This window comes from Pleurodeles waltl, chromosome 6 (genome assembly GCF_031143425.1).
Source record: "Pleurodeles waltl isolate 20211129_DDA chromosome 6, aPleWal1.hap1.20221129, whole genome shotgun sequence".
NCBI classification, from domain to species: domain Eukaryota; kingdom Metazoa; phylum Chordata; class Amphibia; order Caudata; family Salamandridae; genus Pleurodeles; species Pleurodeles waltl.
This window is the reverse complement of record NC_090445.1, coordinates 238,690,722-238,717,129: the sequence shown is the minus strand read 5'-3', so window position 1 is coordinate 238,717,129 and position 26,408 is coordinate 238,690,722. Positions and strand designations below refer to the sequence as shown.

The window sequence follows — 26,408 nt, the reverse complement described above, 5'->3', positions numbered from 1 at the left end:
TCCAGCAGTCTCTCAAATGAATATCAACCACTGGAACTGAGGGCCAACCACTTGGCATTAAAAGCCTTCCTTCTGCTCTTCAAGGGGAGGCTGGTACAGGTGCTCACAGACGATAACACCACCACCATGTAGTCGTGCAACAAAGAGGGTGGGTGAAGGGTCACAAACCCTGTACAAATAGGCTCTGGAAATGACTGGACTGCCAGGGTGTAGTACCCGACAGGATTGTTGAATGCCAGGGAGGACGATCTCAGTCGTTGGCAACTATCGGATCATGAGTGGCAGTTACCCCCAGAGGTGGCACGTGAGGAAATATGGTTTAGTATACGGTGTGGTTGTGACACCTCACCATATAATAAACTCACAACACCCTCTTGGGTCCAGTGTGGCTTGTTTGTTAAACAACTCTTAGCTCAAACCTTCGTAGCTGTGACTCTGAGCAGTTAAGCTCTACAAATGAACATGTGTATAGCATTGAAACAGCAACTGGACAAGAAAGAAACACGACTCAATAATTCTGACATCAATTTATGAAAATAGACTTTTTATGAATTTTTAAACATGAAAATGAAAAAGATCCACCAGAGGGTTCCAGAGATACAATTACTTGAGGAAGCAATAAATCATAACTTTGAATGAGGTCACTTTCAGCCATTTTGGAAAACCAAATCCAGCAGGCCAGAGTGACTAACAAAGTACTTACGAACAATTGTCTCCAACAAGAAGCAGTCTCCAGGACCTGATGAGGTGATTTGGCCATAGGGTTTGATGTCCCTTGAAGTCCTCTTTGCTCCAGCAACTTGTCTCTGGACACAACAAAACCAACAGTTCCTTTCTTCTGGTGATAGCTCTCTTTCTGGGCACCCAAACTGAAATCAGATGACTCTTCTGAGTTCAGCAGACTTGGATGCAAGTCAGGACTGTCTCCCAAGCTGCACTGTGGCAGTAAGAGACGATCCACTGACCTGGGCTAACACCACGCCCAGGAACGATTCTCCAGCTTTTGTGGGCCTGATGCTGACACAGGAAGTTGGCCAACTGACTCTTGGAGTCCCTGCTTCTGTCTGTGCTCGAGAGGCGACTTCTCCATAAGCAAGACACCACAGGCACAGTCCTCTCTTTGCTAGCCCAAGGACCAGCAGGTGTCATCCAACCTCTTCCTTGCCAGGTATAAGGCTAGCAGGGCAATCTTTCTTTAGTACTCTTCTCCAGTCTAAGCAAGATCGAAGTTCTGAGGGCCAGGGGTGCCTCTTTTATGTCTAGAAAGTGCCCTTAGCAGAGTTCGTGGTCACTGACCAATAGGCTACTTGGTTCCATCCGCCTGATGTCAAGTTCCTGTGAAGTGTATCATCAAGGTACCCCAGAGTGCTCTATTTTGCCCATTCTCAAGATAGCGGAGTCCCTCTTTGTGTTGATCTCGGTAGCCCACCCCAGAGGGGTGGCTACCTCTGGATTACATATCCACTGAAAAAACTGGTCTGATCAGTGTCCCCAACACCCCTCGCCCTCTCACCCCCAGCTGTCCCCGATGCTCTCCTGTCCATCTGAATAAAGGAACAGCCCAACTTGTTGATGCTTGTTATTTGCCCTTCAGAGAGGCTTCCCTTTTGAAGCTTGTCTTTTGTGCTCCCTCCCTGTGCAGCTTTTCCTGCCAGAAGGGGATAACATCTCCTCCCCCAAATAAATCTGCTATAGGGTTCCCTGGGAGTCATTTACACATCTTCCCAGGACACCAGAAGTCTGTATTAATGACAGACCTTTTGTGTGAAACCAAAAAAGGGCACTGGAAGCCTTGGGCAAAGTGGCAACTTAGTAAAGTTGCTCTTTGTCAATCAATGACATTACATTCGATTTAATCTTTAAATCAGATTAGATGCACTAATTCTTTTGGTACCTTGAAAGACCAACTTTAGTAGTCGCATTCAGAAGTTAGCCAGGCTGAGATGTCTGCCTGTAAATCTGGACCTGCCAAAGGGGCTAACTAGCCTTCCAACAGTTAAAGCAATGGTGGTTTTTATGATTAGAACCGTGAAAACGTGAAACTCCCGGTCCAACATTTAAATATAGTACACCTGGTCGTTAAGACTCAGTAGGCTACAAGTCTCTAACAGAAAAGTCTATTTCCTCACACAGTACAAGGTCTCTTCCGTCAATGGAGAGAACTTTGGCTCAATCGGTTTGCCACTGCAGAGAAAGTGCAATTTCTGCACTTCTGCATGTTGGAGTTACCAAGGTGGCTCTCACTCTGGGGTGCATTCCACCTCAACTTGAACTTGGGACTCCTACATGCCTTTCCGCCAATAGTACTCGTGCCAGACGGTCAGGACCGGCCAGGCCCAAGTCATCTTAGAAGCCAAAGATCGGGCCTGGAGAGTATGGTAGCCAGACCTCCTGTACTTGATCATCTGTCCTCCAATTAAGGCTACCACTTCGGGAGGGATCTGCAATCACTGCAGCAGGGCAGGGCTCTTCACTTGTGCCTTTGCAACCTCCACCTTCATACTTCGAGATTAAGCAGCATCTGCTGAACACCTTTTACCTTGGCAGTCTGGCGTCCCTCCACAGATATTTTATATATCTATTGTTGGGACAGATTTGTGGCCTAGTACGGTACTCAGTAGATAACTTTTCGGCTATTTTGCAATCGATGGATCCGTCCTCAAAATTTAAGTCTCCAGTCGAAATGCATTTCTTGAAAAGTTTACACCACTACTTTCCTTCCTCTACCTTTGTCATGCCGCAGTGCTTCACATTCCCTCCTTGCAGCTGCTCATCTTCAAGAAGGTGTTCTTCATTGCCACAGCATCAGCCCGAGGGAGTTCAAGCTCTCTGTGTCAACCCACAGTACATCACCTTCTTCCCAGGCACGCTGGTTTTGCACACATGGGCATTTTTTGTTTACCTAAAGTTGTGAAGCCGTTCCTCCCTGGCCAAAGCATCACTCTGCCAGCTGTCTATGCTTCGCCTCACTCCTCTAAGGAGCTGGTGAGACCCCAAGAGAGCCCTGAGCTTTTATATTGCTTATACAAAAGAAAACCGAATGGATCAGCTCTTTGTGGGGTGCTATGGAATTAAAAAAGGGAAGGCTGTGCAGAAGAGCACCATGTCCTCCTGGATTGTGCTCTGCATTAAGATCTGCTACGCACAGGCCAAAAAGCAGCCTTTGGAAGGACTGCATTCTACCAGGGCCAAAGCAGCTACCACTGTGTGTGCACGCAGAGTCCCTGTCCTGGACAGGCGGTTATGTGGGTGTCCCTCCATATGTTCACGAAGAGCTACTGTCTGGTCAGTCATGTTCACTGAGAGGCTATTCTTGCTTGCTCGGTCCAGCAGTACTTTCTGGTCCAAGTCCATTCACATCCCCACATCCAAATAGTTACTGATTTGGTATCTATTCAAAAGGTGTGGAATCTGTGGCTAGAAGTCTATATCAGAACAACAAGTTACTGTCCTTCAGTAATGCACCTTCTGGTAGCAGCAGATTACCCACTGACCCTCCCAACCTGCCCAAGACCTGACACTATTCATTAATAAGATCCCATGTCTTCAAATCTGCACTCTGATCACAACCAATTTAGTATTGCCGCTCCGAGTCTGGGAGTGTGGACAGTTTCAAAAGCACCTGACAGCAGCACACGAGAGTGGTGCTATAAAGGCTCCACATGTCATTTCTGGAGTGGAATGGCATCAGTGTGGAGCCACATGCATCGCCAACGGGGGCGCAGATGTACTACTAAAAGGTACCGGGTCCAGTTGGATACCTGGGCAATATTCAAAAGGTGAGGAATCTGTGGCTAGATAGAGTCTCTACAAGAAAAAGCGTAATCAATGGTGTGCAACTTTTTGTTATTATTATTTTTCCTAGATGCTCACAGCCATCACCACCTGTTTTTTTCACTGCAACTGATCCTAGTGCACCTGGATTAAGATTACTCCCCAGCAGGTAAACTTGCATATGCTAAAACTATATCTCTATTTGAAAATTATAAATGTATGACTTCTCTCAAGTCATTAGGTTAGAAATAAACAGTCCACAAAAGGTACCAAGAGGTCTGTGTTTCAGTCAATGAACTTTCTTTTCCAGGATGTTCACAGAATAAAGTTGTCCAGTCTTCCACAGTACAGAACTGGAAGTAGACTCCTGAGAAGCTGCCATCACGACTTTGTGGACCTGTTCCTTGTTGTCCAATGTTTTAGAGATTGCAAAGTTGGAGAAGGACTTCCAGTGCATAGCCAGGGCAATAATAGCCACTAAGGCAAAACACCATTATCATCAGGTACTGGTCTTATGATTGGTATCCATCTTTCTCAGTTGGCCCTGGTGCAAGGGGAAAACAAACGTTTAACTGACTTGGTGGCTATGTTACTGAGGTCACTTGGCATCAGTAGGTTCTGCTCTGAAGACCTCTTGCTCCGGCTGAAAATGAACAGCTACTGTTCTTATTTACTGGACATGATAAAAGGGCAATTATGTATATAGGTTAAAAGTAATGGCAAAACGCTGACAGCACATAATCCCTCCCATACCCCCCAAAAAACAACTTTTCAAACAGATCTACACTATAACATTATATTTTAAGGTTAGAGTCGCTTAGCCATTGGTATGCACCTTCGAGAAATGTGCAGAGGAAAACACAAAATGTGAGTTAGATTCACTCTCAAAATCAAACAATGTTTGAGGCAGCTGAACAAAGTGAATAGCAGTATTACGTTTTAGATTCCTATCTGCTGTTACAGAAATATTATGATGGATTAACAACAATAACATACGACATTTAGTCTAGTGACTCAGTTGCTTATCTTGCATCCCAGGAATAGTACTATAATCCAGTTTGACTAACAAAGATCAGTCCTCTTGAGGAAAATCGTTCATCTCCCTGTGATAAAAAAAAAAAAAAACCCTCATACCTGAGAGGTATTACCATCGTAGTACCCAAAACTTCTCATGTCTCTCACTGTGCTACTTTCCCATATGCTGTTCCCCCTCAGGGTGGGTTGCAGCCTTTCATAGCTTGATACTACACATTTCCTGTTTTTGAATATCATCACAGAGGGCTAGATGGTTTCGCCACAGGCAATTTCCTTACTTCATGGATGAAGTGTAAAACCTATCAACACAACCACCCAGCGTATATGCATGTATATGTACAGCTCTTGATACAATAAAAATGTTTTCCTTCAAGTGCTGAACTTCTCCTAAGAGCTACGTTCACCATCTTTCCAAAATCTGAAATAAAATTGCAGGAATGTCCATAAAAATTAGGAGAACTTTTCAATATATTTATAAATGCAGTTCTGGTCGTTTAATGACACCCACCCATTACCAGACAACACCAAATAAACTGGTCACCTGTGGAGAGAAAACCCTTATGGTGTCAGACATGGTTGAAAAGGAGGAATCCCAATTTGTATACATCACAAATGAAGCATGAATCAATTCAATTTCTCAAAATGTATTTAATGTTCTTTTTGTCTTATTGGGTAAACCCGAAACAATTACGCCTGGATTTGATGTTATAAATTCATACAGAGATTTGTTTTCAAGTAAATGAATAGTGACGAGGGGCTGTGCACTAGTTAAAAAAGTGAAACCCATATTAACCCCAAAAACAAATCCAAACTGTGGAGTCCAGGGTGAGGTCTGTACTTTTCTAATAACTTAGCAGCATAAACACACAGCACTAAAACCGGTCCTCAGATCAGTAGGGAAAAAAAAAATCATACTGATTTATTTTTTTTAAACTTTTTAGCTAACGTGCGTTTTCTATACCAGTGACAACAAAATATTCTCCTACATACCTTTAGTAGAAGTTTTGACAGATCTCGGGAAGGTGAAAATATTACAGCAGACTCGTTCATCCATCATTATAATAATGAACAACTACTGTATTCCCTGTGACCTCACTCAATTACTACTTATTTCATGTGCCTACCATTAACACCCAGAATGTTGTTTCTTTAAAGTCTAGCACCGATCGCTCCATCTTGGATTATATCCCCTGTCTTAATCAGAATATCGTGGAGGAGATGAACATATGGGCTGTTGAGCTGGTCCTTCCTCAATACCCATGTGCTATCAGCTGAATTCTAATAAAGACTACACTATGCATTGTACTGCTGCATACCAAGACCATCCTGAACAGGAGCCGAATAGAAAGAGGCGTTGTAAAACACTAGCATGTAGGGAAGTTAAACATCATGGGTGAGAGCCGGTGTACCTGTGAATATATACATCTGTTCAATGCCAGCGTGTAAACAAAATTTGAAAAATAAAATAACGTTAAAACAGGATAAACATTTAAGTCAAAACATAATTAGTAGAAAAAAAAGATAGCTGGGCAGAAGACATCTAGGCATTATTTGTGAGGGGAGATTGCATGGATGTCAGCAGATGTTCAAATGTTAAACCCAGAAAAGGGAAAATGGTGAGATTCTCCTTTTTCCACCAAAGTTTGAAAACCTCAATTTAGGGCCTAATTTAGAGTTTGGCAGACAAGTTGCTCCATCACAAATGCGACAGATATCCCGTCTGCCATATTACCATCTCCATAGGGTGTAATGGGATCATAATTCTTCACGTTTGTGATGAAGTTACCCTTTCCGCCAAACTGTAAATCAGGCCCAAGCCTCTGTTTTTCTCGAAACGGTATGTAACTGATACGATTAGAAGTAGCTTAGCTCATGTCTGTTTTGCGTATACAATAAGGAACTCAATTATGTATCCGTGATTGTTTCAGGGACATTATGCAGATAAATACTGTACCCAAATCAAACAAAAGGTGATGGGAGGATTCTTGCATTCACACATCTCAGGGATCAATCATTGCATGAAAAGTGAAAATTGTTTCATAGTAGAAACATGAAAGAGGTAATTAAATGAGTGTCTTATGCATGCTCAAGACTTCATTTCTACAAAAGATAAGACTGTTATATGTTGCTATGAAACATCTTATATTTCTAACTTTGTGCAAGGACTCAAACAAAGCAGCCTGTCACCAGCTGACAATCTGCATTCAACACAGCAGCCCTTCATCACTGGATATGGACAGCAGCCTTTCATAGCTTGATACTACACATTCAATACAGCAGTGCTTCATAGTTTGATACTACACATTCAATTATGACTTTCAACTACAGGCAAGTGTTTTACACCATAATGGAAGGGGCAACACAAAGCCAGGTCAAATAGGAGGCTTAACCAAAGCAATTTTAATAAAGCTGACTAAGGGTTTGCTAGATGTCATGAATGAAATTACAACTATGTACAATCCTAATAAGATTATTGAATTCCATACTTGGTCTGGATTACAGAGGGTGCCACCCTAGAGACGATCTCTAGTGTTGAGACGTTTGATCCAGGTAATATTGTCTTAAACACAACTGCAAGGTTTATCTGAGTTTGGATTTTGATGCTGCTCCTTCAATTCTCAGTATGGTTTTCAATCAAAAACAAACCAGGACAAATATTTTCTACACCTCAGCAAGCAACAGACTTTTCTTTTGCAACAGTCTACGCATAATTTCAGAAGTGAGGACTTGAAAGTAGAGGAACAAAGCAAGACAAGAGTATTGGAAGACAACAGATGTGAAGGAGCGTTATACAGCTCTTCTTATAAAGAAATTCGAGTATCTGCCTAGCATAATGAATTTAGCATGACTAATCGAAGTTGTAACACTACTTCCATGATGCACGAAAACTTCCAAGCATGTACTGAACAGCACTACCAATGTGTGAGCTGGGCGTCCCCTTTGGTGCCTCAGATTAAGGTATACAGATAGCCAGTATTTTCCCTATTCTTAATCTAGGTGAATGGATTTAGAAGAGTCAACTACACAAACATGAATGTTCTCCAAAAAATAACTCATTTTTTCATCGTGGTCTTAAAACTGTCCTTGTAACTTACAAAACTGAATGTTACAGTGCAACATTAAACCTTTTGTGAACTGCAAGAAAACTGACCCTAGCAATTAGCTTCAAATATCAGCACTCACGGCACACTAGCACGCACCTTTTCGACAGACGTCTATATCAGAGGGACATAGTTATAGAATGAGAGCGGCAGGAAAAAAAATACAAGATCCAATGAACAGGTTTGTAGACTAGTAGCTTAGTATTGGTAGTTTATGGTAGATTCATGCACTCAAGATGCAATACGAAGTTTAAGTTCAGCCTTTCCTCTCTCTAACAAGAAAATGATACGCTGCTGTTCTGCCAATCGATGACAAATCAGTGATGTGTTAACAAATGCAGATATTGCACACTGCAGTGTTGCAAACGATATGACAACAAACTTTCCCCCTTGGTGACTGCCTTTTCATTTGGGGAGCTCATTGCCATATCAACAAATGTAGAAACACCACATAATCGAGGGGGAAAATAATCTACATTTCATCCCAAACACAGCGGTTCCACTAGGCTTAAATTAGTAAAATTATTTTTGCGTAAGAGCTCCAAAACGTGCTCCTCGTTTACATATAGATAACAGCACTTGTACATCTGCAATATTCCACGCTATTTTAATGTTACTTTAAAAAGGAATCTCATTTCAATCTGGCTGCCACATGTTATTCAACTGTGGGCCCTCTTTTCAACTCCACGCCAGGACATATTCCGTGGCTGAGGAAGAGAGTTTATGCTGGGGAGGAGGATGTGCCTATTTTCTCACCAAAGGGCTCTCCCAGTCAGATAGATTTATTTCCCAGCCTGAGAGATGGTGCCATCCCCTCCCCTGCGGAGGAAGTATGTTTACAACACATGCTCCTTTCCTTTTGATCCCCTTGAAAGTTTACTTCCTATCAGCCTTTACGGGGCGAGCCTGACTGGAAAAAAGCCCTAACAACCCAACATCACCATTCCCGAACAAACAGAACATTTAATATTTCTTAGAATGAAATATTTAACACGGATTATACGTTGTGTGTACAGATTTCATTTCCAGCCGCTCCTTCGCTGTCAGGTACATCGAGGAATTATATACATGCTTGACTGGACAGCTCTGTAGGGGCCAATGACTTTTTATTATAATGTCAACCACTTCAAATAAATAAGGACAACCGTATCATAATCCTAGGGGAACAACGCTGTTGCTTCCAGGGACGGTTTTCAAGCCCAACGACCGCAGCTCTTTAGCAGGGAAGAATGAATTCACTAGCTTGCATTACTGTGCAGAACCATTTAACAAGGCCACCAGTTTCTGGACACTTCTCCATGCGTACCTGCTAATATGGGTTTCACTTTTACAAAAGAAAGTGAGGAGAAAGACATTTTTCTATTATGTCTTCCTACCTCTCACTTTACTATGTAATGAAATTAATAAAGGGTAAAAACACTAACTATCGCCATCAATGGGCGGCATAAACTTGTTTTACTTAAGGGAACAGAGTCAAAAGCATCTCCTGGCTCAAACCTTGTGCTTCAAGTTTTTTTTTCCTTCGTCCTATCCCTCCCCCACCCGCCATCCAGGAGATGTTATCTAAACTTTAGTAAAAGGGAAAAAATGAACAAGTTTAAATATCGACACGGGGCGAGCCCAGTCTAGTTCAGCTTTTCTCTCTGCTGTTTGAAGTCAGTCATCTTCGTTCAAAGCACGTGCTTTTCACAGAAACGCGCCGCATTTGCATTTAGTTCTGAAGTTTACAATATGTGGAGCCCACGTCTCTTCCCTCCCTCACTCCTTGCTTGGAAGGGAGGTCTGTTATGGCAGTTCACAGGACCACCTTATTAAGCCCTGATGCCTTAGTCATCCTTTGCATCTGCCTCTGTTGCCAAAGGGCTTGAGCTTGCCCAATCCGATGCAGCCACGCCCGACGACTCAGAAACAGACCAAGACACGTAAGCAGCCTGGTATACAGGTTCCTCCAAAACCATATGGATTCTTCTGGTCTCCGAGTGCTTTATTTTTCTAAATGGGGTTTCCTTTTTGCTTGTCAGGTTTTTAAAAGTTTTCCTTTGGCCCGTAAAATGTCTCACACATACTGTCAGTTTGAAAGGCTATTATTGGATGAGCCAGAGGTGGAGGCAATAGCTGCCCCAGGAGGGATGCTGGTGGATACAGATTTACGGATGTGAGGCAGCAAGTAGGGGTCACAGGCCAACAGCTGGACGTCTATTCGGTCCTCTTTCCGGTAGGCCAGGCAACGTCGAATAAATGCCTAGAGAAAAAGAGAAGGTATGTAACAACTTTATTTGTGTTTTTCTTAGGGAATTACAATAAGAACAATGTATATGTCGTTTTGTACTGAATTAAAAAATTAACTGGATCATGACCATACCCACTTTAGATCCAACATGTCTACATGGCTAGCACAGCTCCAATGGCTCCTTCCTTTAATGTCAATTTCAATCGGGTAGATGCTCTCCCCACAGAATGGGACTAGCTCTTCCAGGACCTTTCTCTACTTCCCCCACCCCACCCATCTGGAAGTGTATAGGACTCTTGTAATAAAGATCGACACCAATATTTCCTGTCATGAGGTGCCAGCCATTGCACCATTGTTGTCTTGTAGTACTGTATCGTTCATGGTGGTCAACATTTCAGCCCATTCCTCCAGGTCCTCCTCCACTTTCTCATCGGTTCTAACCGTCTTAAGATTCATGCACATCTCTTTTGCCAGGGCCCATTCATTCATGTAGGCTGCTCAGGCTATCCTGGTGGTTTTTCAGTTTAACCCCCAACAAATTCTTATGCGGTGCTTAGTAACCATAATCACAATTCTGTAAATTTACGGTGCATTAGCCTATTTAAAGGTTTTGGTAAATTTCTCAATACGAGGAAACAGGCTTTATTGAGGTTCACCTCCCCTTTTTGCCCCCATTTTGACTACCAGGCACTAGTGTAGTGACTATGAAATGTCCTGAGTCCTGCTGATCAGGACTCCGTGCATGTGCTCTGACCCTTAAAAAGGTGCATGTTTATTCGACTTACCCCCAATTTACATAACTTGACTTATTTATAAGTCCCTAGTGTATGGTACCACGATACGTAGGCTTGTAAATCACAACGTCTCTCGTGGACTGCAGCACCAGATGTACCATCATGACGGTAAGGTGGCAAAATAATAATTCCCAGACTGCCATGGCCCCCAGATCTCGCCTGGTTTGGGGAAGCAGATCAAAGGGCTGCCCTGCTGACCTGGGACCTGTCAAGAAAGCAGCTGCACTGAAGTTGTACTGCAACTGCTGCTCTTTGACTAGCAATGATAGGATTGTGACTGTGGTATCCTACTTGCGTAGAAGTCATACCCCATGCCCAGCCAGATGCAGAGACTCCAAAAAGTCAGTTGGCTGACTTCCAGTTCTCAACAGCTGACGAAGACTGCTTGGGTGAGCTGGTAGCCTAAACAATTGTTTGCTGCTCCTCACCGCTGCGCAACCTGGGAGTCAGAGTTTCAATGCTCAAAAACTGCACCCAAGTCTTCTGGACTTGGGAGAGTCGCCAGAGTGTAGTTTGGTTGCCCAGAAGGAGAGCTATTGCCAGAAAAAGTGAACTGCTGGTCTCGCTGTGTCCTGAGACCAGTAGTCAAGTGGTGACTGAACTTTTACTAGACCAAAGAGGACTTTGAGGTACATCGACCCCTGTGGACAAAGTTTCCCCATTAGCATTGTGGACTGAGGAGTAGCCCAAGAAAGTCCCCCAATCAATCACACAGCATCCTCAGCATCCTGTATCCCTTGCATCAGGACAAGTCCATACAAGTCAATGACAAGCTGACATTAACGCTGGAACTGGACTGGAGATGGCAACTGTTCTAAGGTACTTTGCAAACCCCCCCTGATCAGCTCCCTGCCATAGCTGGTCAGCCAAATTAACTGGAAGTCATCACATTCAATTTTAACGTAAGTTTTGCGGAAATATTTTTTGTGTCAAATGTGTTGAATTTGCCAATGCTTGTTCATGGTTAAGTGAAAAGTTGTGATTTGCTGTTTCTTCAATAGTTGTATTTCTGGAACCATCCGATGAATCTTTCATTTTGGCGTCTATAAATTCATAAAAATATAGTCAATTTTTATGAACTGTTTTGGATTTCTTGGGAGCTGTCTTTCTTTCTTGTCCAAATATTTTGGTGCTCTTTATATGCATCACATGTGTTCAAAGTCACAGCTACCTAGCGTTGAGCTATGGGCTGACAAATGAGCCTGACTAGACCAAGACATGACTGCACAATTATTACACAGTGAGGTCTCACAACATATAGTAAACCACATTGGTGTCTAGTGTTGGAATGCAGAAGGATAGTTTCTTACCTGTAACTACAGTTCTCTCGTAGGGGTATTTCCATAATAGTCATAAGCGCTGAATAGTTCTGCCTGCCTGCGGGGTCCCCAGAGCACTTTTTTCAATATATCTTCTTAAGTGTTGAAGTTCGCCTTACTTCAAGAAGGCCTGCAATCAGATTGACTATGAGTGGGGAAAACGCAATCGAAACTATACCAACGTTCATTGAAAGTTAGAAGAAGTTCAGAAAATACCGAACCGAGATGTCCCGGAGCAAGAGGAAACATGTCCGAACCAGACAGCGGAAAGAAAACAATCTAACTAAGGACTCGATGCCCATGCACAGTATTACCGAGAGGAGGAGTCACTCAATCCAGTGACTCGAAAATCTTCTCAGAAGAAAAACAACTTGTAACACTCTGATCCCAACCCTAGATGGCGGACTTATGCAAAGAATGTGTATCTACAGCTACACATGCCATCGAACATTTTACCTACTGGGGATAGCCAGTAGGTAGTTATAGTTAAGACCATTTTTTTCCACAGACTGAGCATTTTTGTTTTGCCAATAACTTTGGTGCTATTAGACGAATCTTCACAAAATTTTCCAAAGAAGTGTCCTACTTTGCCTAGTTCTGCATGGAAAGTTTTGGGGTGATTAGTCAAGTGGGGGTCAAGAAAAAGAGGAGGGTCCCAAAACACTTTGACTGGACACAACGTGATAGAAAAGTTGTGGTCGCGATTTTGTTTGTCGCATTGGCTGGGGGTGAGGAAAAACAGTTCTAAAACACATAAGGGGTCAGGATGTAAGTATAGTTTAGAGTGCTCCAAGAGGAGTGAGACCAGCTACTCCCGCAGCAGGAGTTGACCTCACGTCGCCCACTCCTGGACTTCCTTATGGCTTTTGGCCTGACAGATCACTGGCACACACACTATCCCCACCTTGCGACAGTTCACACACCACTCAAGGGCACAGTAGCCTCTCTCAAACTGACCACCTCCTCACCCTTAGACACCACCCTCACCACTATTCTAAAGTCCAACACTCAGCTAGGGGTATTTCTTACCACTCACCAATCTGGACGGTCCTAGGACCAGGTACGAGCCCAAACAGTTGTGAGATCAGGATTAACTCCTGATACCTTAAAATCTCACTCATTAGAAAGGGCGTTGTAAAAGTAACAGACACCTACTTTGCGGAGAATGAATCCTATGAAGACTTGCCACAAACCCTTTGGGAAGCATACAAACAGTGGTAAAGGGGTAAGGTCTCCCCCTCAATGTGAGGCACAAAAAAGAAAAAGGAGCCAAGCTTGAGACCCTCGAAACAGAAATGCAAGTTCTTGAGTGGGATCTTATCACCCAAGTCTCTACTATCACTGAACATACACTGCAGTTAAAAAAAAGAATACAGAGACGCTGCCACAGAGGCCGCCAAGGCGAGTCCCATGGCAACACAATACCATCTTTACTAAGTCGGTGACAAGGCCAGGAAACTCCTGGCCTGGTTGGATAGAAGGGAACAGGCAAGTCAATAGATTCCAGCAATTATGCTGACACACTGGCGCACTTGTAGGCGACCCTTGAGAAGTGGCAGAGACCTTAGCCACCTATTACACTCATCTATACTCTCTGGCAGTTGCCACCACAGGAGTGGATGGCAGGGAGCCCCTGGCAGGCATACACCTTCCAACACTTGACTCGACTGACAGGGCCTTTCTGGAGGATGAGTTAAAGGAGGCCGAGATCACACTGACCACATGAGGCTTTGCCTCTGGCAAGCCCACTGGCCCTAATGGCAAGCCAGTAGAACTTTATAAACTAATGGCAGCAGCACTTGCTCCCCATTTATTGCGCATGTTCCAGGACTCGAGACAATCAGGCTCACTTCCCAGAGACCAGCACCTGGCCACCCTTGTAGTCATAGGCATGGAGGGAAAACCTCCAAGCGGCTGCTTCTGGTATTGGCATATTTCCCTGCTCAATGTCATAGTCAAGATTTCTCGTTTACTCAAAGTGACCACCCAGATCAATCAGGCTTCATGCCTTCTCACAGAACCACTCTATAAATCTGTGCCACCTTCACTGAGTACTGTGTCAGTTGCGTTAGTCCTCTCCCTAGATACTAGAATGGCATTTGACACCACAGAATGGCCATATATGTATGTCCTGGTACGATCAGGTCTTGGCCCTCTCTTTGCTAGCTGGGTCAGACTACTCTACACACAGCCACTGGCCCAAGTCAGAGTAAATGTGGCGGTGTCCCGGGTATTCGACCTCTGCCGTGACACCTGACAGGGCTACCCCCTGTTGCCGCTAATCTTTGCTCTTACACTGGAGCCTCTGGCGGCATGGGTTAGATGAGACCCGCTGGTCAAAGGTCTCAACTGGCGAGATCACTGGGACGATAGACTATCATTATACGCAGGAGACATCCTCTTATAGGTTACAGACCTGGACAACACACTCAACACAATCACTCAAATCATTATGACCTTTGATTGTTATTTAGGCTATACCATAAACTAAAGGAAGTCTCTGGTTTATCTCCTTAAGGGCCGGCTGCCCCGCTTGCCACAAGACAGTGAGGCAGCGGCAGCAAGGGGACGATTTTCGCTACCTGGGCATATACATTACCAAAGACCCTGACATGTTCTACACCAAAAACCTCTTGCCCCCGCTAACCAAGCTGAGGGATGACATTGAGCATTGGCAGTCTCTACCTCTGTCTCTCTTAGGCAAAGCAGCCCTCTTCAAAATGATGTCCCTACCACACTTATATGTTTTTCAGAACACACCTTACCCAGTACACAGCTACTTCAAGGCAATCAATTCAGAACTTAAAACACTGCTCTGCAATGAAGGCTCGGCGAGAATAGCATTACACAAATTCAACAGGGGATGGTACGATGGCAAAATATTCTTTCCTGACCTCCAGAAATATTATTGGGCAGCCCAGTTCACTACCATCAACTATTGGGCTCAAATCGCCCCACATGAACCAGTGTTTCGCATGGATAGATTCCTTATGAAGTCATCCCATTACTGAAGGGCCCTGTACAGCCCCCCACCACGTCCCAGTATATCTTGCCCATGGCCACCATAGTCACCATTTGACCCTGAACGGATTGGGATGAAAGGGCAACATTACGGAAGCAATGCCCATGTGGGACACTGCAGCACTGGGCACCCTGCAGGGATCTGATAAGTGGGACCTTTACCACTATCTTCAGGTACGCCTCTCGCTCATGGGGATATTACCTAAGGGAGCCTCCCTACCAGAGACTTCGCGCCCCTGGAAGACCATTTATTGGATGAATATATACCCCGAAAAGTGACCTCCCTAAACTACTCAACAACACCCATGACACCTTAATACACCTAAGGGAGAAATGGGTACACGACCTAGGAGAAATGGAGGACGATGAGTGGGCTGATTGTTCAAGATGGGTCAAGCGGAGGGGAAGAACTGCAGGCACGATTGCAGGAGTCCCTGTACATTCCTCCATACTGTCCTATAATCCAAATCTTTTGGATGGAAGTGGTGGGATGTATGATTGCAGTGACAGGGGCAACCTCACGGCATCAGTGAAGTGGTGCCTTTTGAATATCTGAGGAGAGACTGAGGGGATACATATGACGCAGATATGGTGGACACTGGGTCTGGTGGTGGCCAACTGCAATATTACAAGACTGTGGGTGGTAGACCTACCGACCCAGTTGGTGACTGAAAAAAGGATATGGATTGGAACATACTAACTGAAAAAGAGAGTAGGAGATTCGTGGGTGCCCCCTTAAATGGACAAAGATCTGGGGACCTTGGAACACCTACAGGGGGAGGCATCTGTAATGACCTTACCTTAATGTGACCTTCAGGGGAGGATTTGGGATCGCAGGGGCTCCATATGAATGCCGACTGTTATATGACTATGCTGGAATAGGGGGAGAGGGGTTTGAGAAACACTAAGGATCTTGTTAAAGATGTCATCAATATGTTGCCATGTAATGTTGCCACTGTTTCACGTGTTAATAAAGTTATTTTAAAAAAAACAATTAAATAAGTAGGAGACATTAAAATCACCAGAAGGTATAAGGCAAAACAGGTCTACGGCCTTCATTATACCAATGTATATGGGTATCGTCCTATGGGACTGAAGTACACAGCCAAAGTGAATAATCCCTTATTAATCAAAGAACCTTAATAATCATGCAGAAGCATTGCAACTACCCCCAGAGGGGTAGAAACATTATGACATCCTAACGAATAGGGTGAAAGGAACCGACCAGGGAAAAGGTGTCCGAAGGGAGAAACCAATACCATTATGAACTAATCCTAAAAAAGACGGAACCATAATGTTCAAAGGACATGCGTATACAACCAGGCCTCTACCGTAAGATGGAAGATAGCCATCAACAAAGAAGATGGCCACATGGAGGCGTCTTAATAATAAATATGTAGAAACAAGGTGGCTCTGGATGGTGTGTCTGGCCTCTTGCCTAAAAGGATCCTGTAGCAGCCAAGGTACGGGACCTTACCTCTAAGCAATAAGTAAGTACTACACATCTCCTTGCGATGAAGAAGCAGTATAAGTACAGCAAGACCAGCAGCACAAGAGAAGAATGCTGTGAGCATGACTCGTATAGACACAAAAAGGAATTTGCACCAATGTACCATCAGTCCCAGAGATAGCAGTGTCAAGAACCCATGCTGCTGAGGTATAGCATGAGTAGTTCGCAAAAGAAGTGCAAAGAAGCACGGATGTGGAATGGCAGCACTTGCCCCTCTGCTCCATATAGGAAAGTAAGAGTCTCTCATGTGAAGAACAACACTAGAAAGAGAAGCATAAGTAATATTCCAATATTAAGGCAAGGAGAAACAATACAATCATCATAAAAAGACACTTGTGCAAGCGATAGGCCTTGCACAAAACTACCAAGGAGGCAGAATGATAATCTTCCTATAATGATACAGAAAGTACTATAAAGATATTTAGGAACACCTGTGAGGCATACAGAAGATGCTCTACACAGAGTAGGGTACATACCATACTGGTAACTATCTCTTGAGCATGAAGTCCACCTTCAGAGAAAAATAAAAAACCCAACAGACGCCAAACCCACTTAGGGTCACAAATAGAGGGCATACAAGGAAAAGCGGTCATAAACAGCCATAAGAAAAATAGGAATATACTTGCAGAGGCAGGAACAGCATACCAGGTGCCACCAGAAGGTGAAATGGCTCAGACTGTAGCAAAAAAAAAAAAAAAAGAGGAGAGGAAACTTGGGCTCATTAGGAAGTATAGACTCCACTCTGGGATTGCTCCATCTGTAAGCATAACAACAGACATATTTACAAATCTCTTCCAACCCGGCTGTCCCTAAAGCGTTGCAATGCAGAATTGGTCATGAGTGCAGAACAGGTGGGCGGCAACAAAGGGCACATCTTCCAATGTGGATCGGACAGCCTCCGAAAAGCCAGAGAGGCGTAGCAAGGCATGACGGTGCAGCGCTACTGAGTGAACCATGGATCCGCCAACCAAGCCTGTGGTAATCATACCACACCTTATGACAAATCTATCTGCCTCTCGCCGATCCTGGAATGACTGGGTGAGTTCATTCCGGGTCTCCTCCGGAAGAAAATGTAGCAGGCGCACCACTGAATCTCACTATGCATGGGAAAGGTGGTCCTGAATACAGAAGGTTTTTATCGACTGCAGGGCTGCGCTGGCTGAGGAGAAAATATTTTGTCCAAAAATTTCTGGGCATCTGGACTCCCAGTCCAGAGGAACGCTAGGGAGGACGCTGAGGTCAGGAGAGGCTGTAGCAGCCTGTACTGCAAAACTTCTCAGATTTGTGTGTGCCAGAAAAGACAAGCCAGGTCCTCGGGGGCAGGCCAGTGCCTATGGGCTATGGAGCGGTCCACAGGGGCCCTATAGCAGGCTTAGCGCAGGCCCCTAAAAAAGATCATATAGTGCTTCACTATATGGTAGCACAGGCTCTATATTCCTGTTTGACCTTGGTGAAGCACTGATATCAAGAGGTCAGTGGTCACCTCTACAGAGGGGTGCTGCAATTTTAGGACTGCAGCTGCCCTCTTCAGAACCTCAGCGAAGAAGGAGCTCACCTCCTGTCACAAGGGTGGGGGAAGAAAGGATGTTCGAAACCGTTGAAGACTCAAGACCACTAGCCTCACCCAATTCCATGAGCCAACTACCCTCCATAGGAGGCTCAACAGTCTCGTTCATGGGGTTGCTAAACCCCAGCTCCTCTCCTTCACCTCCAAAGGCCTGTTCCCGAAGGAAACATAGTAAGGGATTGATGAGAAGGAGATGGGAAGGTATCCGACGCGGGCGGTTCCACCGGCATCGCACCCGATGTCGGCTGATCAAACTTTGGCGTTGCAGGTGGGAACCCCAAAGGGCTCTGCACAAGAACCAGTAAGGACCTGAGTATGGATCCACAGGACCTATCTGACACGAAGGGCGAACCCACTGGCGTACAGTCAGATAGGATACCTCTCACCTTCTTGGGGCTAGGAAGCATGCTAGACAGGCCCAGTTCTAGCAGGTGGGCCAGGTCCATCTAAATATGACCTGTGGCCCTCCCAGCTGGCATAAATGGACATGGAGAACTCACCTGTGGAATGCTTCCTCTATATGGACAGCCAAACCTTGTGATTTTTTTCACTCAGTATTAATTAATTATTGGTTAGGGTTCCCACATTTTCAAAAGAAAAATATCAGCTATTTGTTGTAGTTTTAAGAGTGTGCAAAGGTCTGGACATGATAGTAAATAGGACTATGAATAAAATCGAATGTATTCATTTGTAACATGACTTTTCTGTATGTATTTACTTTATCACCCAGAAATATTTGCAGCTCTAGAAGACATTTAAAAGTGTTTTCTATTCATATTTGCTGTTTGAAGTATGTACAGATAAGGGCTAACAATACTGGCTTTGGGTAGTTTTTCTTAATTTTTGTACCGACCAGGAAATTAAAATATAGGTGGTTCCAGTAGAAAACCTACCAGGTGGCAACCCTAGTTAGAGGTAATTAAGAAACCTCTAGAACACATTCAAAAGTACGTTGTTTTGATACATACTTTTTAAATTATATAGTGAAAAGGGGTAAAAATGCTGGCTCTAGGTGATTTTCTAAATTTTTGTACTGGCTAAGACATTAAAATATTAATGTCAGAAGTGAATGGCTCTGGAGCCCTAGCTCATGTTTGAGGCAAACCGCAGTTGGTTGGGGTGCGTAATAAGGGAATGGAGGAAGGGTGTTGCCTACTAATGATTCAGCAGGTGCAGGGGCACCAGAGCCCAGGTTCCTTCTGAACCTCAATAATTTCTGTTTCTGTGTAGGGGTCCTGAGTATGTTTATCAAGACGTTGCTCCAGTGCAAAGTGACGCAAAAGGGTGCAAAGTCTTGATAAACACTTGTATTCCTGTGCAAAAGTTTTACATTGGAAAGTAGCCTCAAAGTAGTACAAATTCTTTGAACCATATGAGCATGCCACGGGTGCTATATGGGGAACCCTCTCTACAACCTACGGTTTTTGAAGCAAAGTACTTTCTACTAAAAATATTAAACAGGGCTTTGCCCAAAAAATAACACCTTCTTGAGGCAGGTGGTAAGTTGGAGAAATGTTTTCATTCATTCAAACATTTTACACACTGCCAGTGTGCTGCACTATACAAAGCACATCCAATGTGTGAAAAGCTTTAAAGTTTGTCTAGGCACAGTATTTTGTATTGGAAGGTTAACTGTCAAGTACAAAACGTATGCTAGACATCATGCACATATTTTTGCACCATGGTGCAAAGGAATATATGCATTGTGCGAGGCAGCCTGTGTGTGCACAAGTGCTGGAGAAGAGAGAATAAGTGCCATATTTTAGTAGAATAAATGAAGTCTTTCCCTAGTGCAGTGCAGCAACGTTTGTTACTGTGCTGCATATTGTTTTATTTGGTAAATTAGCCCGTTAGTGTCAGCAAATAGGCATGATTCCGTGAGTGGGAAAAAGAGTGACTGCAAAAAATTGAGAGCATGAGGGTGGGAATTAATGAGTGAGCAATCATGAGAAAGTGGGTGGCAGTGGGCGAGCACAACTAAGTGAGAATTAATGAGTGCAAGTTAGTGAGAATGCATGTGAGTGTGATTGTGAATGGGTGAATATTAGTGAGCATGAGTGAGAATGTGGTGTTTGTGAGTGTCCTCTTGACTCTGGCATACTGAAGGTAATTCTTGACTTCAAGGGGCACCCATGGCAAAACTGTGGCACTGGCATACTGGAGACATTTCTTTGTATGACAAACACCTGGGAAGAAATGTTAGCAAACAAGGGCACACTAGACGTTATACATATGAGGACACCTAGGACAAAATGCTGGCATTGGCATACTGGATGTAATTTGTGGCAGAGTGGCACCTTTGGAAAATTGCTGGTGTACTGAATAAAATTCTTGGCATGGGGACACCCGTGCCAAAATGCTGGCACAATGAAGGTCATTTTTGGAATAAAAGAGGACAACCTTGGTATATAACAAAGGATGACAAAGTGCTGGCCCTGAGTTACTAGAGATAATGTTTGACGTTAGGATCACACATGGGTTATGGGTGGCACTAATGACAAAATTCTGGCAGTGGCATATTGAATGTACATTTGTGGACTTAGGGGGTCACATGGCATATGTGGAGCACCCGTGACAACATGCTGCATCTGGCATTATGGATGCACCTTGTCGTACGGGGTCACCTCTAGCACAATTTTGAAAAAGTGGTATAAACTACTGGGAGCATCAGGTTAAACTGGCCTGGCACATTATGAATGACTTAAATATTTAATGAGAGCAGAACCTAAGGCTTTTAACCAACTGTATGTGAAAACCCTGCTTTAAAATGTACATATCAATCCTATTTTTCCAAAACGTTCATCAGGGGAGACCCCCGGACCCTCCCTTGAAAATGTCAGGCCCACTCGCTTCACTCTATAGAATTCAGGGCAAATGTTATGGCCCACTACTTAAAAAAAAAAATTATCAACCGTGAAACAGGCAAACAGTATATTTATGAGCACAGTTTACTTTTTACAGCTTCCACTGGGACTTGGATATTATACATTAGATTTTGTTAAATTAATAAATTCTGCAGTGGAATGTGCACTCTTCTGATTAAATTAAAAAATTGACTAAATAACTTTTTTAAACAATTTGTTGCAATGTTTCATTATTCTGAATACATGAATAATTATGTGTCTGTATAAAACCTTCAACTCTGTGGTTCTCATGAGTAACTGAACTTGCAGGAAATCTTAAATCAAAACTTATTAATAGTAAAGAATAATTTAGGGCAATAATATAGTCTATATTCAATATATGGTCAACTGGACATCAATTATTACAAGCAGACATAACTACTATTGTTTCATTTCATTTATTTTTTCTCTCTCCGTATGAATTATCACTAATTGCAGTATCTAGTAAGGAAACTATTACATAATGACAGTTTGTGGAATAAAGCATGTAGGTTCCCAGTGCTATAGTGTGTTTTGTGGTACTCTATCCTCCTGAGATGAACACAATTTTTAATGTAATACTCAAGAGAAATAATTAATGATCTCCTTGCATATCATGTCAGCACCCTAATACAAGTGTTAACTAAAACAAACATTTCTCTATGTTGTTTTATTATATTAGTCATGATTTTATTATGGCTTCAATTATAACTTCAGCGATGTCAATTATTGTGACGTCATCGACGTCCAATGGTAAATCTGGGGCTTGTAGGCTACCTCCAGAATTGACATAAATTGGGCATGCATTGGCCCACCCAATTACACCCTTAGCCCATCCAGATAAAAACTTTGGAACCGGGCCTAGCGGGCGGTAAGGGGCCCGAAGATGGCATAAAAGGAAATGTAATACTCCCACATTTGGGCCAGAGTCGTCCCTGCTCCATGGAAAGCAGGGAGGTGCGGGGTGGACTCATACGCGGACTCCTCAACCAGGGATTGGGAGAGGGTGTTGAAAATGCCAGACTTACTTGATGTAGGCAGACGCCGCGACTCAGACCGCCTGACGCGAAGGGTGACGTACGATCACGAATACAGCTCCTGGAAAGAACCTGCGACCAATCCCTGAACATAGAGCGAGACGGACGACAGACATACCGCCAAAATCTTCATACATCGTTACCGCAACACCTTCGGATGCAGGTGACAATAGTAGCCGCATTCCTCGAAGGTATGGTGTTCCCCAATGAACCACATACAAACAGTATCCGTGGCCAACATCTTCCTGCCACAGGACCCACAAGGTTTGAACCCCGAAAACATGTAGAAAAAAGGGCACAAAAAATATTTTTTTGTTGAGATAGGCTAATAGCCTGAGGAACTCTGGATCCACTTTGAGGCCCGGAAAACAAAAAACTGACATCAGCGTGTCTAGGAGGGGATTATATGGACTTTGTCAACGCTACGTCCACCCTCTTCCGATGCCCAAAGGTATCGATGGAAAAAAATTCCGGATCCAGGCTGGCGCTTGGGAAAGAATTCTAGTATAAGGAATCTGCGGCTAGATGTCTCTATCAGATTAGGTAAACACAATCCCAAAGTGTACCTCAGATATCTCCAGTAGGTTTGGAGAATAACTGGATAGCTGTCAGGTCGAATGTTGAGTTGTGAAACACTGACTGAGCAGAGCTCAGGGAGACTTCCTAACACACAGCATGCTGTAAGAAATCTGAGGCATGGTGGCTCTGCAGGGGATGAGTGCTTCAGGGTCTCTGTTCTGACTGGTTGAAGTTTGGATGTTTTAAAACAATACGAATTGGCTACTGATGTCTATTGTTTTCTATGAGGTTTGAAGACTAAGGGCCTGGTTTAGATATAGGTGGACAGGTTATTCCGTCACATCGGTGCCAGATATCCCGTCCTCCGAAATTTAAATACATAGACTAGAATGGGATTTAGGCGGACAGGATATTCGTCATCGTTGTGAAAGAGTAACCCATCTGCCAAATTCTAAATCAGACCCTAATGCTTTAACACTACTTATATTACTTCTACCGTGGGACTCCCACCATGAGAACGGTGAAGATTTAAGTATGTGAATCCATGAAAGATACATTACTGGAGAGCAGATGAAGCCTGGACATGCCTATATGGTAGAGAAGTATGTCCTGAGGTGGTCACAAAAGAGGATAACGTACGGATGAGGAATAAAAAGCAGTAATTAACAAGTTACATACTTACCTTCAGTAATTTTCTTTCTAGTGGATTCTATACCTAACCACAGACTGCTGATTCTAATATTGTCTCTCTCCCCAGGCTCTGGACAAAACCTGGAAACTCTTGCAATAATTCATGCTTGCTAAAAAAAGAGCACACTTGAGCTCTGTTGCAACTCCATCCCACCTTTGCTCATGATGACACAAAGCTGTGTTAGGGCATAATCCATGTGCACTGGTGTCAGTGCCTCCTTTTCTACATCAGAAGACAATGATCAAAAGCTTCTCTCACTAAAATGATTTTTCACTGAACCCTCAAATTCTTAAATTTAGCAATATGCAGAGATGTTGCTACTCAAGAGGACACGTTCATGTGGTGCTGTGTCAGAAGTAGAAGTCAGTGATGGTTGTCTTCTTATGGTGCCCCAGGACCAAGCACGGCTCTAATCATTTAACTGGTCCTTGATGTCTCCATTAGAAAAATATGTTGTGATAGCAATATTTATTTAGATTACTTTTAAACCATGACCTATATTACCACTGCATCTTGGCCTGGAGAAGTAGAAAGAACTGACTACCTAGAAAAATAGCTTATTCTTGATAGTCAAAGATGGTCCCTTGTAGTTCAAAAGGTATAAAAATGTAAAGACAGGACAGAAAAGGTGTGTGACTGGCTATCTGTGCCTTGAAACCACAAAGGATTGCCTTGAATGTAGCTCATTTTGCTTTTGCACTCACACATTACATTAAACCTTCAATGCCCTTGTCTCTGTAAACAACCTTCCATCCACAAATAAGATTTATTTAAACATCTAAACTTCCTGAAAGTTTTACCACAGTAATTGAAAACTCACCTTTGCTTCAGGTGTCACTACAGGCTTTGGAGGGAACTGCACTTCAGTAGCTTTAAGGATGGTGTTCTCCTGGAGAATATCTTGCTGCGACTGGTTATGGCCAAAGGGCTGCAAGAACAAAAATAACGTGTTGTAACTATCACATACTTCCTTCAAATGGTGATGAAAGGCTACACCTGGTAAGGAACAGAGAGCAGTGTTCAAATATCTCAGGTACAAACCACTAAGGTCTCCTGTGTCCTCAACTTTAATTATTATGCAAGATTCATTTCTCTCTTCAAACTGAGTGGTCAGATATTAACAATTGAAACAAACAGTACATAGTTTGTATTGCAACTAGAGTTGCAGTCTTATAGTAAAAACCAATTTAACACTGAAACCCACTACAGTGTCAAAGTGAAATTTCATCCAGGGAATAAGACTCTTCTCTGAAGGGTAAATGTTGGCACTTCTTTACCTAAAGAACACGTTACTAACCTTTGGTAACGCCTTATCTGGTAGAGACTCTATTTAGCCGCAGATTCCCTACCACAGAATTATCCCCAGGTATCGGACAGGATCTGGAAATTCTTGAGCAGTAGCCCTGCGCGGCAGAAGATTGTGGTGTTCCACACCGCATGGTCATTCATGCTGGATGTGACGAGTGCGGAGCTTATATAGGTGCCACCCCGATGCACTGATGTCAGTTTCTTTTAACGACTTGTGGCGGAAGTCCGACAGTGATCATAATATGGAGGACGGATGGTAGCCACGGTTTCAGTATTTTGGCGGCCGTCACTGCGGCGGTAGGCGTTGTTTACCACCATTGTTATATAAAGGGCCTTAGTCACTACCGGTGACGCATAAAGAAGGTTCGTCCGGCAACCGAAGAAACCTGAGATAGCCGACAAAAACCTTTAACAGTGCCCAGAGCAGAGCACTGCTGGGCTAGAGAAAGAACAAAGAATACAACTTGTGAGAAAGGGAGCAGAAAGGGGGTCAGTATTCTTGGATGCACATGATGTCACAAACTTGCCCCAACAGCAGGTGTATACTGTCTTGTTGGAGGGATGCCTGGCTGACAGAATTAACATCATAGTCTTTGGGAGGAAGGTCGAAAACTGTCAACTGTCGCTGCTAATACTCCACACACGAAGGTGGAGGCTACACAAGTTTGGACACTGCCCCTGTGTGAGGAGATCCTCCCCAAGGGGCAGCCTGATTGCAAGACCGATGCTTAGGCTGAGGAGTTCAAGATACAACACTCTTTGTGCCCAATCCGGGACCACAAAAACGACTTGGGCCCAGTTTTTCTGATCACCTTGAGAAATGTGGACATGATTGGTATAATAGAAAAGGCATACGGTAGGCCTGAGCTTAACTCCAGACGAAAAGGTCCTCAGAGTGAGAGCTGCCTTGGGAACCCAAGCACGCAGAACTGCTGACATTGTGTGTTCTTGGCAGTGGCAAACAAATTTAACCAAGGCTCTCCCCTATTTTGAAGGAGACCTTGCACCACCTCAGGATGGAGACGTCAATTGCGATTCGCTAGGCATCAATAGCTGAGTTTGTCCACCCATATGTTCAGATGTTGAGCCACCAGGAAATGCCCTGATATTCCAGGAAAGACCCAAAAGGGCCAACACTTCCTGACAGAAACAAGCATTTGCAATGCAACGGGTCTCGCATTACATCTAGTTAGAGCTATCAGCGTTGTAAATTCCTAACCGGACTTTTCTTGCCACATTAAATGATTAAAAAAAAACGAGCGTGATCGCGCTGTGTAAAACACAGTGTAATCGCGCTGCGAAATAAAGAGATAAAGTAGACCAGAAACCATACGGTCTACATGGAGCCTCGCATGTTTCCAGTAGTTTACCGGTGCTCTCGAGGAGGGCTAAACACCGGAAAAGGCATGACGTATGCATGCCTTTCACAAATGAAAACAAGAAGATTTTAAAAGGCAAGCCCTATGAACCACTAAAAAAGTGACTAATGTAACATGGGCATGGTTAAAATCCCCCTAAAGAGAGATTAGAAGAGGGATGGAGTGCTTTGCGCTCGCCCCAAAAAAGGAGACGGTCCTCCATCAGCTGGTAAGGGATTGGTGGGGGGAGGGTTCCAGAAAG

The 26,408-nt window shown here is 43.7% G+C and overlaps 1 protein-coding gene across 3 annotated transcripts in view; it reads right to left on the bottom strand.

The window, feature by feature from the left end:
- Positions 1-5,437: 5,437 nt before the first annotated feature.
- Positions 5,438-26,408, bottom strand: part of TLK2 (tousled like kinase 2) — a 948,113-nt gene continuing 927,142 nt past the window's right edge. For all 3 annotated transcript variants that reach the window (XM_069237985.1, XM_069237987.1, XM_069237986.1), the window contains 2 exons: positions 24,301-24,408; positions 5,438-10,152 (listed from right to left, as the gene is read on the bottom strand). In XM_069237985.1, the coding sequence (XP_069094086.1) occupies positions 9,979-10,152; positions 24,301-24,408 (282 nt within the window). In that variant the 3' untranslated portion in view covers positions 5,438-9,978. The remainder of the gene's footprint in view (positions 10,153-24,300; positions 24,409-26,408) is intronic.